Raw genomic sequence first — 15,150 nt, forward strand, 5'->3', positions numbered from 1 at the left:
TACCTCCAATTATATACCCAATTGTATTGCCTACTCAGGGCATTTTGACCCATGGGTTGCTATTGAAATTTATTTTACGATACCTAAATTTTCTAAATAATTATAGAATTAATACCATAGTGCCATTAAAGTTTTAAAAAATAACATTAATTTATGTTTGTGAAAAATTTGACGAATACCAGTTAAGATTTTCCTATCAAATGGAAATAACCAAAATTTGTGATAGATGCTAATTTGAGTCTTTATTTACATGTAGCCAAGAAGATAAGTCTGTAATAATTATCAATTTCGTGGCTCTGCTTCGTCAGATTATTAATTTTTCTTCATTTAATCTGGTTGTAGATATTTCATCAATTTTATAAACAAAAAGTGAATTATATAGTCTGTAAGAGCGTTTATGTTAGATTTTAACAAATTATAAAATAAATTCGATTTTTAATTCTAACATTGTCTTTAACATATATTCTATAAGGACGTGAAGAAATAGTCAAATCTGAAGTTTAATTTATCGATAACGCCTCATATCATTTATATCATAACTGCGAATTGTTCTGCGTTTGCCGAGCAAGCTTTTCATTTTCGTAACTCAAAAAATTACAAGATGATTATTATAATTATGAAAATTATTAAATTATGAGATGATAAAAATGTTTATGGAACACTCTGATACTAAATGTTATTGATCTCGTCAATAGGTATTTCATACTAAAGTTTAAAAAAAAAAAAATTTTGTGGTGCGTAATTCAATTTAGCGAAAACTATTCGTAAGAAAATTATAATTTTTTTCAAGCCACGCACTCTTAGAATTAGAGATGAACAATGTCTTTCTCTCTGCTTAAATTTTTAATTGCACTTTGAATAGAGTCATTAAACTAAAAATATGTGCTTTCAATTGAATAACATTTCACTTTAATATATTCATACTTTGCTTCATTTTCGAGTTATTTTTGGAGTAATGAAATAGTTTATAGTGTCGGTTTTTCGAATTTTTCGATTAAAAGGAAAACCTAAGTGCATTAAAATTCTTTTCAGCCATGTAATTTTAAAAAGATTTTTTTTTAACTTTAGAATTAGTCTTTGAAACATTTGTTTGTTTTACATTATTCCGAAAGAGTGACAAAAATTCTTAATTTTTTTTTCTTTTTTTTTGGACTTAATTAAGGCCAATATTCCTTTGGGATATTATATTTATAAGATGTTACAACATTTATATAAAAGCGACGCGTGTGTGCTGCGTCAGACTATTATAATCTTTCTTTTGTTATTTGCAAGGAATTAATTCACATTTTGAACATTTATTTAAAAATATTTACATGTTATTTAAATTTTTCTTTCATCCAGATTAAATTTGATAATTTAAGCGTATTATTATCAGGCAGAAATTAAAAGTGTAAATTTAATTTTTAAATTTTTCGACTTTTGTTTCCACGTCGGCTTATGGATTTGAATATTTATTTTTGATTCTAAACTTATGTAACTTTAATTTTATTTTACTTTAGGTTTCGTTTAGTGATAAAATCTTACTTAATACCGAGAAAAAAAAATCGAAGAATAAATAAATGAAATCTAAATGTCATTTTTTCGCAATGAATAATCATTTTTGGTTTAAGGCAAAATATATGTAATTATAATTTTATTTTGAATTTTTATTATATGTGTGTTATTTTAACTTTAATAAGTAAAAAAAATAAGTATCTAAAGTAAAGGTAATTCAAATGTTTAGATTTCAATACGTACTAAGAGCTGTTGCAACATTTTTTACTATTAATACTTATACAAATCTATCTTGTTCACAAAAATGAAATACTACTCAAATTGTTTAATTTTAAAGTAATTAATTTAAGATTCAAAATCATATGGCACGTTTTTGATATTCAATAATGTAAAATTTGTCAAAGTAAAAAAATGTGTTTATTAACTTTGGAATTTCAGTGTTTGGACGTAAATGAGGTGTTACCAGAATGCCGATGCCAATTTGCCGGACTTTTCGCCGATTGCGATGCCGGAATGGGATATGTTCATTACACAAAGCAAATGTATTGCCTATATGGTCCAGAAAGTGTACCATACGTCGTTGTCATGAGCGTAAGTATCGTTTCTTATTCAGGTTGATTAAAAATAAATCTGGCTATTTTCAAACTGTCATTTTGCAGCGTTATTGAAAAAATCTCCCGTATTTTCTAATCAGCCTGATTGTTTTTAGGACAATGAGTTCATATACCTTTTGGCTAATTAAATATATAATTAATAACTAAATTAAAGTGATTCATACAATGCATTTTATAATGAGCCCGCTTTAGTGATTTTTCCAATTAGCGTAGTCAAATAAAGACTTATTAAAATTTAATCAAAAGCTAAAGTTAAATATAAAATTTTGTCTTTTTTCTCTAATCCAAATGCTGGGGGAGTACAAGACTCCGTGAAAAAATCTTTAAGTAAACTCAAGCTGATAGAGTATTAGTTATGGTTATTTTATAATTAGCCTAAAATCATATGGGCTGATTGTAAGGTGCCTAAAAATGTCTAGATAGAAAATGCTGGAGACTTTTCCAATTGGCTTAGAGAAATGAAAAATGACGTCAATTGTTCGAAAAGAGCCGGGATTATTCAAATAGCCTATGACGTAAACATCTTTAGAATTGTTTGTTTAGTGAAACAAAACACTTACTAATTAACACATTTTTTCTCTCAATTTTATAATGCCATATTTCTTCTGTGTCTTATGGAAATTCAAATTAATAGCATACTCTTAAACAAATTATTTACTTCTATTTTTGAATTTAACAAAATTAAAGCATTTATATATTAAAATTTATCGAGATGAAGCTAATTCCTCTCTGTTAGGATATACTAGATTAAAATCTATTATGCAAATTCATATAAAATTATATACATTAATATTCCTCAAATAAATCGGATGAAGTTTATTCTGATTAAGATATCTGATTATAATTTATTTAAGGGGACTTGAAGCAAAGAGGTAAAAAAAATTCTATTTTCAAACTTAAAGAGTTTTAATTGATTGAAATTATAGGGCTTCTACACTCTCTTAATCAAGATAAATTTTGATACATGAATGATTTCGCTATGATAATTTCAGAAATAAAAATAAATTATTTGTCCGTGAATACGCAATGAACTTGCTTACTCACAGATAAGTCTGATTACGTTTTCTCTGATTAAGCTATCTGATTATAGCTTATTTGAAGGACTTATTGTAAGACAATGAAGCAAAAAAGTAGAACAATTGTATTTCAAATCTTTAGAACTCTCATATTCCTTTTCATATTCTAACATCATATTCATATAATCTCATATGATCACCTCGTATGACAACCTCGTATTCATATGCAAATCCATCTGTGAGTACGTAAATTCATTGCGTATTCAAAGACAAATAATTTGTTTCTAATTCTAAAATTATCATCGTGAAATCATTCATGTATCAAAATTAATCATAGTTAAACAATTACTTCTTTGTAAGAGCCGTAATAGATTTTATAATTTTGAAATTCAATTTTTGCAATATTTTTTTTTTGTTTCATTGTTTCACAATGAATCCTTCAGATAATATGCAATTTTTTTCTTAATCGGAGCTTCATTTAATCAATTAGATTTTATTTAATTACTGATGAAGCTTGATTTTAGAAAATAAACCCTACATTACGCAAAAAAAAAAACAAAAAAAAACTGATCACCTAGAATAACTTTTGATCTAATGATCGGATCTTAACGTTCTGAGATTCAACTTAATGGTTCGAGGAGGTTATTTAATAAGAGCAGACGATAGTTTAAAATCTAAAATTAGATACCGAAACGTATTTTCTTCTTTGATGGGTTCTGATCCCCAAAATATAAGGGGTATCCGTATTTTGGGAAATATGATCCAAATAGTTTGGTCAGGACAGTGGTCCAAACTTTGGAGCCTTGATGCAAATTTTACTTTTTTCGTAGTTCGCCCTATTTCGAGAATTTTATAAGGTGCCCAGAATTTGGTCAGGAGAGCGATTCAAGATTCTGACCCCTTAATGTTAATTTTTTTTTTCTTCGTATTTCGCCGTATCTCGAGAATTGTTTAAACGATTTGAAAATTCTTTGCATACAGTTATAACTTTTGTTTTTCCAAAGATAATTCCATGAAAAAAAGTTTTTTTAGTAAATATTTATTATTTTTATTATTTCATTCAATAATAGTCGAAAAAGTTTTGAATTGTGAAGTATACAATTTTTTACATGACTTTAAGGAATTTAATTTTACGTGGTGAAATACAAAATTTCAGAGAATTCGGTCGGATAGTTCCTGAGAAGTTGAATATTAAAAACGTCGTATATTTAAAGTTTGATTTCTCAAGAATTATTTGACCGATTTCGCTCAAATTTTGTAATTTGCCATGCAAAATTATGTTCTTCAAAATTATTAAAAAAAATTGTATACCTTACAATTTAGACTATTCTTGAATAAAATAATAAAATATAGTAAATTTTTATTAAAAGTTACTTTTTGCATGAAATAATTTTCTCATAAACGAATTTTATAATTGAGTGCAAAAATTTTCCATCATTCTCTTAAAGTTCTCAAAATATGGCAAAAGACACAAAAAGGGAAATTAACATTAACAGGTTCAAACTTTAGACCACTACGGGCCATATTCCCTACCCCTTATATTTTGGGGGTCAGAAATATGAATCTGCTGAAAAAATATGTTTATTCAGTGAAAGTTGTCGCCAATATTTTGGGGGTCAGAAATCTGAATCCGCTGAAGAAATGATCAGTGAAAGTACGTTTTTGTATCTGATTTTCAAACGTAAAATATTCTCTGTAATAATTAATTAGCATGTCTGAGGTCACCCCCTCGAACCATTAAGATTGAGTCGTAGAACGTGAAGATCCAATCATTAGATCAAAAGTTATTCAATGTGGTCAGTTTATTTTCTGTACCTTGCGTTTTAATGTACTAAAATGTCTTTTTTACATTTTCAAATTTAACGAGGGTAATTTCAATTTGCAAAAAAGAAAAAAAAGAGAAAAAGTATAGTTGTATCATTATAAAGAAAAGTAAGAATAAAATAGCGTGAGTGTTAAAAAGGTGTCATATAAGTGATATACTTTTGAACCAAGGAAACTGATTGTCTTTATAATTCAAGTGATAAGGAACGATAAAAAATAGACGCAGTAAAAATGAAAGATATATTCTAGCTACCGATTTGCCTCTGTTCTTTTTATCTCAGTGTTTCCTTAAGCAAATCTTACATAAAATAACATGATATATTCTTTTAAAGATATCTGACAGCTTTTTATCTCTGCAGTTAACATAACTTATTTTCTTATCTAAAGTACTTTATTGTGTCAGGAAAAACTCTTTCCAGATAATTTCAATTACGTACATTTAAAGAAAGGCGATAAATGGTTTATAATTGAAAACAACTCTTTTTTTTCTTCAAAATTTTTGTTGTAAATAAACAAAAGTCTTTATAGGAATAACTGATGAGGGAATTTTTTGACGACTTAGTTTGTTATTTATACATTCAAACCAGAATTTTGGTTCACTATAACTGGAATTTTACTTTATCCTTACTGCAAACAATTTTAACTCATTTTTCCCAACTTTTATTACACATTATTTAAACAAATGACCAATAGAAAGAAATACAAAAACGATTAAAAAATAATATGTAGTAGGAAAAAACTTTTTATTACTCTTCGTCTAGCGTACAAAAAATTTAGGGATGGGAAATTGAGAAGAAAAATTCCACTCAATAGATGATTTTCAAAATCGGTATTTCGTGTTTCAAAACTCAGTCGAAGATCTTCTTTTAGTTCTATGTGTTTACTATATCCGGGAATTCATTATAAACAATGTTCACTATACAGGGGTTATAAATGCTACAAAAGACACATTATTAGTTAGATTTATTATTAATTACTTTAGTAAGCGAAGCTTATTCTACATTGATATGAAGAAGAATTCGATCTTCTTCCTAATTTGAACAAAATATTAAGTTAACATTCTATACATGATTCGTAATTTAGAATTTCTTTCTTGCAGAAAGACGTAATATTTAAAAACAGTATATAGATTTTTCTAACATTTCGGAACATTTTAAAAAGTGCGATTTTTTGAATTGAGGTTTTATGACTTTGTAAATTAAAAAAGGCCCACTTCTAGAGGGGTGGGGAATTAAACCAGTGTTCAGGCCCAAATTCATCATTCATCCAAATTCATGTAGGGCCTTGAAGTTAACGTGTTGTGCTCAGTCTCATCGAATTTAGAAATCATCTTTTAAAATGTTTTTTCTTCTTTTTTTTTTAACGTGAAGAATGATTTTACGGTAGTGACTAGTGGCCAAGGTTTAAAAAAAAACGATTTTTTATTTAAAAAAATGCCGAACTTGGTAGGGCTTTATTGTTTTTTTGATTTTATTGGGCTCTTTTTGAGTTTTATTGTTTTTATTTAAGATATTACCTAGTTTAACACTTTTTAGGTTGAAATTTTAATTTTTAATTCAAAGAGGAACAATTTTAGTTAAAAAGAAAACTTTTACTGGAAAATAACTAAATAATTTATTAAAGCCATCTTTTCAAGCTGGCGTTAATAAATGACTCTTAAATTAATTGCTTCTTTGACTAGAAATGAAAGCATAATATTGGGATCAAAGAAATATGCTGTTTTATTTACTTGTTTTTAAATACTTACAATATAGTTTAATCTTTTTTGCTAAAATAAGTCTTTTGCAGGTCAGCTAACTACATAACTGCTGTTTATTTAGCAATTTTCTTCATAGTTTCTTGAATTGCTCTTACTATGTATATAGAATTAGTTTTGCTGTGATCAATTAAATAATTAATCAATCATGTAAACTTTTGTTAAGTAAAATTTATCAATCAATATTTTATCATAGTTTGAAATTTAACGAATTTTTATATTTAAATGATTATTTCGTAGCATTAAAATATATTTACTAACAAAATATTTTAATCCGTCCGTTTGTATATTTTATAAAACAAAAGTATTCTTTTAAAAAGAATTAAAGAATTCTATTTTTAATACTTTGTTATAATACTTATGTATGCTTATTTTATACGTTTTTGAAAACTTATTTATTAAGGAGTTAAAAGAAAGACAGTTATTCCAGCTTTCTCTGCACCTGTTCAATTCAAAACAAATAACATTAAAAAAATTCAAATAGTTGTTTAAAAAAGTCATTTTTCTTAATGAAACAAGAAAAATTATTATATTAATTAAGAGTTTCATACATCTAAATACACTAAGTTTTAAAAGTTGGGTTATGTATATTTGTAACTTTAATAAAAAATAATTGATATAAGAGCAGATTTTGATTATGTTTATAAAAAAAACCTTTTGAGACCGGTTGTTCAACGACGGATATAAACTTTCTTTTCGGGTTAGTCGAAAACCCTGCTAGTTGCGCCTCTTTAACCTTAATAACTTTTGATTTTCACTTACTAGTATACAATCCTTATGGACTGTTCTTAAATATGATAAAGTATTTGTTCAGATTAAGTGTAACAACGAATTTGAATTATTGACCCTCAGAATATGGGAAGAATATAGTTTAACTGGAGAATGGACCTTAATGTCCATGTTTCCGAATATCACTGTTGTCCCACAATCATAAAACTTGTTTAGTCAATTCTACTTTAAAAAAAACTACTATTTATTATTAGTATTTATTTTAACAATGATCAAAATTTTCTTTCATTTATTAGGTAAACCAAATTTTACATAATTTTAAATGACAAAATCCAAAATTTGAACGATATGAGTAAAAATTTCTAGAGAAATGAAGATATTTTTTTTCTATACTATTCAGGGTGAAAAAATTTAAATTACCATGAAAGGATATTTTCCATTCTTAAAATTATTTGGACCATATTTTCCAGTATGCATCTCAGCCCAAATTTTAATTCCACGAAAAGGTACGGTAGATTTCGTAGCTTAAAATATCGTCAACACAAATATTTCAGCATATTTAAAGTCATTGAGATTTCATCTTAGTATTATTAAAGTGATTGCTTTTTATTTTGCGCATTAGTGCTTGGCCATAGCGGAATATCTTCAGAAAATATCGATATTTTACGATATATCGCGATATTTTTATTACATTTAATATGCACTGGTGTGCAAAACTTAAGCAACAAGTGGTTTTTCGGCCACAGCTCCCCAACAAAGTATAAGATAGCCATGAAATTGCAGTATAATATGCACGTAATTCAGTAGAAAGATTATTTGTATGCAAATTTTAGAAATAAAGCGTCGTAGGTGATGTAAGTGTACGTAAACCTTTGGGTCGGCGCGCGCAGGTCAAAGCTGTGATAAAAGGATGAAGAGCACCGTAGTTAAAGACATTCGCTGCAAGTGCAAGTGATTTGTTTTGTGAAACATGTCTTCAAGAAATCATTTAGACGACTTTACTCGGGGAAGAATGATTGGGAAGCTTGAGGAGGGGCGCAGTGTGACCAGTGTCGCCGAAGAGTTCGGGATCAACAAAAGTGTTGTTTCTCGTGCTTGGAATGCCTTTAAAACTACTGGTACAGCTGTTCGGAAGGTTGGTGTGGCCGTCCAAGGAAAACAACACCAAGAGATGACTGTTACATTGTCCTCCAGGCGAAAAGAAACCGTTTTCAGTCAGCGAGCGCCATATTTCAGCAACTGTGCACAGCCACAGGACGACAAGTATCAAGATTTACAGTGGCCAGACGCCTCCACAAAGGTGGCTTATTTGCTAGACGTCCTGAACGCCGCATACCTTTAAAAGTTAGCCATCGGCGGCACCGTTTAGAGTGGTGCAGAGAACGCGAAACCTGGACACCTCATCAATGGACTCTTCACAGATGAGAGTCGGTTTAGTGCTACAAGCGATTCTCAACGTTAGTTGATCTACAGAGAGGTTGGAGCTCGATTTCATCCCAATAACATCGCGGAAAGAGATCGTTACGGTGGTCCTGGAGTTGTCGTCTGGGGTGGCATTATGTTGAACGGGCGGACTGAGCTTCAGATCTTCGACCGAGGTTCTGTAACTGGAGACTACTGCAATGAGGTAATCCTACCCCATGTGCGTCTGTTCCGAGGGGCCATTGAACCAGACTTCATTTTTATGGATGACAATGCCCGGCCACACCGTACTGCTAATGTTCAAGAGCTACTGGAAAGTGAAGATATCACACGAATGGATTGGCCAGCTTACTCTCCAGATCTAAATCCCATAGAGCATGTGTGGGATGCATTAGGGAGACGTCTTGCGACACGACAGTATCCTCCTGGTAACACCCATCAGCTGAAAGATGCGTTGAAGGAGAAATGGAGACGTTTACCCCAAGAACTCCTGGATAATCTGGTGCTTAGCATGGAGAGACGATGCCAAGCAACAATTACAGAAAGGGGAGGGCATATCCCATACTAGGGAACATCTGCCAGTTGTACTTACGCTTCTTCAGGCAATCATGTGTAACGCCAATATATGTCAAATAAAGCCTTTTTTTGTTCCATACCCTACTTTAAGCTTTATGTTCATTTCTGCGCCATTATTCTTTTACCATCGTTTAAGTACAAAATAATGTACATCATATTCAAATTCCATGTCAATCGGATGATTTCTTGTAGAGTTATGACAAAAAAACGTACTTGTTGCTTAAGTTTTGCACACCAGTGTATATATTTTTCATATTGGACGCAGCTCAATAGTCTTTGAACTGTGAAATACTGTGAGAAGGAAAATGTTTTTTCTCTCTTCTTCACAGAAGTAGGTTTTACTGATTGGGTCACGATATTATCGATATTTATCGAGTGTTTGCAGTTTTTTGGTATTTATCAAGCGTCAATTATTATCGTTAGTCTGTATTTTTCGCAAGTATATCATGTTTTGATATTTATCGTGTTCACGATATATCGAAAGAATATATTTTTTATAAAATCATCGCGTTAATTAAAAATGACGATATTTCATGATATATTGCTCTGCTATATTGAACATTAAAATAGTCGTATATTGATTGGAACAATTATTTTTGCGTTCCCCCTATGGTTCATCTAACGTATACACCATGTTTCATAGACTATGTTGGTCTAAACATGGTAATTTCAGTTATAACCATCCAGTATGTACAGCGAATAATTTAATTTAATATTTTGTGGACATTATTTGTATGCATGTATCTTGCAGCATCTTCTAAGCATCTTTTAATATATAACTCTAATTTCTTTCAATTTAGCTAAACTCAATATGTCATGCGATTCAAAAATTAATCCCACTTGGACAAAAAAAAAGAAAGTCATCTTGTATTAGGCTTTCTATTTCATCGTGGAATAATTTGATAGTAGTTTTAATAGCTAACAAATGAACACATTTTATAAAAACAGTGTTATAGCACTTTTTTTAATCACTGATTGTAAATTTATTATATTACATTTATAGGTTATATGGCTTTTGATACTTTTTGCAGCTTTAGGACTCACAGCCAACGAATTGTAAGTTCATTTTGTGTTAAATTTATACCTTAAAAGAACTTCTCTCAAATGTTTAAAACATTTCTCAAATTAATCATTAGCTGTAACAAGGTTTACTATTTTTATTAAAACTAAATAGATAATTTTATTATTAGCAGATTTTTTAAAATATCCTTTAAAACCATTAGTGATCCAATTTTTATACCAGCTAACATCACGGGTTAATCATGGCTAACTGTTCACTATTAGTTTTTAAACACTTCAATCGGGGTTACTGTAATAAACATTTTGTCTACCTGTTAATGGCTATAAATCCCTGGCCAAATTATTAGACGCATTATTACATTCTATAGAAAAACTTAATTATACTTTATTGTTTATATGCGCACTTGTTTACGTTCGTCTATCAATTGGATAAATTAGACGATATATATTATAAATTCGATGATTGGATAAATTAGACGATATGTTATATAAATATAGAATAATTATTATATCAGGTATTATATTATAATAATCAGACCAAATTATTAGACGCATTATTACATTCTATAGAAAAACTTAATTATACGTTATTGTTTATATGCGCACTTGTTTACGTTCGTCTATCAATTGGATAAATTAGACGATATATATTATAAATTCGATGATTGGATAAATTAGACGATATGTTATATAAATATAGAATAATTATTATATCAGGTATTATATTATAATAATCAGACCAAATTATTAGACGCATTATTACATTCTATAGAAAAACTTAATTATACTTTATTGTTTATATGCGCACTTGTTTACGTTCGTCTATCAATTGGATAAATTAGACGATATATATTATAAATTCGATGATTGGATAAATTAGACGATATGTTATATAAATATAGAATAATTATTATATCAGGTATTATATTATAATAATCAGACCAAATTATTAGACGCATTATTACATTCTATAGAAAAACTTAATTATACTTTATTGTTTATATGCGCACTTGTTTACGTTCGTCTATCAATTGGATAAATTAGACGATATATATTATAAATTCGATGATTGGATAAATTAGACGATATGTTATATAAATATAGAATAATTATTATATCAGGTATTATATTATAATAATCAGACCAAATTATTAGACGCATTATTACATTCTATAGAAAAACTTAATTATACTTTATTGTTTATATGCGCACTTGTTTACGTTCGTCTATCAATTGGATAAATTAGACGATATATATTATAAATTCGATGATTGGATAAATTAGACGATATGTTATATAAATATAGAATAATTATTATATCAGGTATTATATTATAATAATCAGACCAAATTATTAGACGCATTATTACATTCTATAGAAAAACTTAATTATACTTTATTGTTTATATGCGCACTTGTTTACGTTCGTCTATCAATTGGATAAATTAGACGATATATATTATAAATTCGATGATTGGATAAATTAGACGATATGTTATATAAATATAGAATAATTATTATATCAGGTATTATATTATAATAATCAGACCAAATTATTAGACGCATTATTACATTCTATAGAAAAACTTAATTATACTTTATTGTTTATATGCGCACTTGTTTACGTTCGTCTATCAATTGGATAAATTAGACGATATATATTATAAATTCGATGATTGGATAAATTAGACGATATGTTATATAAATATAGAATAATTATTATATCAGGTATTATATTATAATAATCAGACCAAATTATTAGACGCATTATTACATTCTATAGAAAAACTTAATTATACTTTATTGTTTATATGCGCACTTGTTTACGTTCGTCTATCAATTGGATAAATTAGACGATATATATTATAAATTCGATGATTGGATAAATTAGACGATATGTTATATAAATATAGAATAATTATTATATCAGGTATTATATTATAATAATCAGACCAAATTATTAGACGCATTATTACATTCTATAGAAAAACTTAATTATACTTTATTGTTTATATGCGCACTTGTTTACGTTCGTCTATCAATTGGATAAATTAGACGATATATATTATAAATTCGATGATTGGATAAATTAGACGATATGTTATATAAATATAGAATAATTATTATATCAGGTATTATATTATAATAATCAGACCAAATTATTAGACGCACTGTATTTTTTTTAATAATTACATGTTTTGCACGAGTTTATATGCTACTTGTATATTTAAATAAACATGTAATGAGTTTTTATTCAGGAAATTTTTATATACTTCCTATTTATATTTATTTTTTAACGTATTGCATCACGATATTAATCAATTGATACACGAAGATGAACAAGCGCAAACCGGTTTCAGCCGCGTAAAAATAATAAAGTTGTATAGTATCACCTGATAATTAAGATTTTACATAGAATCTTATAGTGCGTCTAATAATTTTAAAAGCGAGCAATTCGTGACGCATGAAATTTATTTATATATTTGTCAAAAATAATTTTGTTAATACAGAGGAGTGTCAAAATAATAAGAATAGTTCTATACTGATGTAAACAATCTTTCTTTTAGAAGCAAATGTTTTGGGAGATCTTACATAGCAAACTGAAGGATTTTGTATAGCAAATTTGTCTAAAAAATGTTTTGTAAATAATTAATAAGAATTGTTCCGTATTAACTATGGTGTAAACTTTCTTTTCGAAGCAAATGTTTCGAAAGATTTTACATAGCAAATGCTTGGGAAGATTTTACGCAGCAAATACTTTGGAAGATTTTACATAGCAAATACTTTGGAAGATTTTACATAGCAAATGCCTTATTAGATTTTGTATAGCAAATGCTTTAGAAGATTTTGTATAGCAAATGCTTTGGAAGATGTTGTATAGCAAATGCTTTGGAAGATTTCATATAGCAAATGCTTTAGAAGATTTTATGTAGCAAATGCTTTGGAAGATTTTACATGGCACAGTTTGAAAGTTCATGCTTGAAACTTTAAGAAATAGTGTACTTTTTACCTATGCAAAAGTTGCATCGTGCAAAACGTAGAAAGTTTAAAGCTTCTTTCCTTTTTTTAATACTACTATAATTCCAAAAGCTTTTTTATGTAAATATCACAATTTTATGGAATGAATTGATGTTATTAAAGATAGATCGAAGCTTAACTTCTTCTCCTTATTTAGATCGATTCGAATTTTGTATGGATAAAAAATGACACCATTTATAAAAACTTCAAACATTATCTTTTAAATTGTGCCAACAGTTTTGCCATGTAAGAACTTCCGAAACATTTGCCGCTAAAAGAAAGATCGTTTTCTTAAAGTTAGTAAAGAAGCATTCCTATTATTTTTTTCATCCACCTGTATGTATTAATGCCTGAAAGATTTTAATACCAACCCATAACAGGAAATGCAATAGACTGATTCTTCATGCATATTTTAATTAATACTTTTACTCATTTAAATTGTTTTAAATTTTTCTTTTCAAACGTTCAAAAAATTGCATTCAAATAAGCACAGAAATAGCTATTTTATAGGAATTTAATGATTTGGCACAAGAATTGACTAGTTTTACAAGGTCTCCCTAGCGGCTTACGATGACAACTCCGATCATTAGTAGCACCATTGGTATTGGACATTAATAGGGCACCTCTTATAAGGTGCCCTACACTCTTTTGACGTTCTTCCTTCTAGTTTTGAATCACTCTATGTAAAGAATATTCTGTTGCGACCGCCCTTAATCTATATTATTCCAAGTCCCGATCGTTAAGACACGGTTCCCAGTAGAACACCGAAGTCAAGGGCAAGAGTTGTTGCTTATGGGAGTACCTGTACAACAAGGCACATCGATGTAAAAATAAGGGGATAAACCGTAGCGGGGGGTGTTGATCGAAAAATAAATAAAAAAAAAAGAATTTTGAGGGATAGTCAAGCTGGTACACCGAAGTCAAGCATCACTGGTTGCGATCAGTGTGGGGGACCACTTGGATCAGTTTACGAAGGGACCGAGGGTGTTCGGTATTGGTCCTCGTTAAACTGTTCTACCGTAAAGTGCTCGACTTCGCGCGCAGGTCATCGGGTTACCAACGCGGAGGAGCTTTCCCCTCTACAGAGGATTAAAATTGTGATGGTATGCCTTCGGATCATCCTAGGGGATGTTTTCCAGACCATCGCCCATTGTGCAACTCTAGTGTTACGTAAATAAAGTACAGCTATATTATTCGAACCCTTGTCAAAAAGGAAGTCGTATAAAAATCCACGTTGGCGACGGAAATTACATTTTAAAATTAGTGTTTTAAAATGTAAAACGCTATCAAAATCTAGCGAATTGCTAATGTGGAAGGCAGGACTAAAAGACAATATTTTGTTAGACTGTTGGAGGAAACAGAGGAGTTGAAAGGCGATTATAAGGAACACCTCCAAGTTTTATCAAACTGGTTTGTTGTGATATATTTCGATAGCTTTTGTTTAATTTTCTTCTTGTTTAAATATTTATTAGCGACCCCTAATATGTACACTTTTGTGTCCTCATATTTGAGAAGGTTTTTTAATTAATAAAGGATAGCCTTTTAAGGATCTGACATGCCATTGAAATGTAAGCACATGCTGACGAAGTATTAATGCCATTTTTTTCTAATATTTTACTGCTATTCAAAGTAATAACAGATTAATGAATAAGAGCATTAATTTTAATGATATTGCATTAAAT

The 15,150-nt window shown here is 29.0% G+C and overlaps 1 protein-coding gene across 1 annotated transcript in view; it reads left to right on the plus strand.

Moving 5' to 3' along the window:
• Positions 1-15,150, plus strand: part of LOC107437019 (mitochondrial sodium/calcium exchanger protein) — a 65,963-nt gene that overhangs the window by 3,909 nt on the left and 46,904 nt on the right. The window contains exons 2-3 of the mRNA XM_016048882.4: positions 1,933-2,085; positions 10,435-10,487. Coding sequence (XP_015904368.2) covers positions 1,933-2,085; positions 10,435-10,487 — 206 coding nt within the window. The remainder of the gene's footprint in view (positions 1-1,932; positions 2,086-10,434; positions 10,488-15,150) is intronic.

This window comes from Parasteatoda tepidariorum, chromosome 11 (assembly GCF_982258835.1).
Source record: "Parasteatoda tepidariorum strain Cologne lab strain chromosome 11, Ptep-v5.0, whole genome shotgun sequence".
NCBI lineage: Eukaryota > Metazoa > Arthropoda > Arachnida > Araneae > Theridiidae > Parasteatoda > Parasteatoda tepidariorum.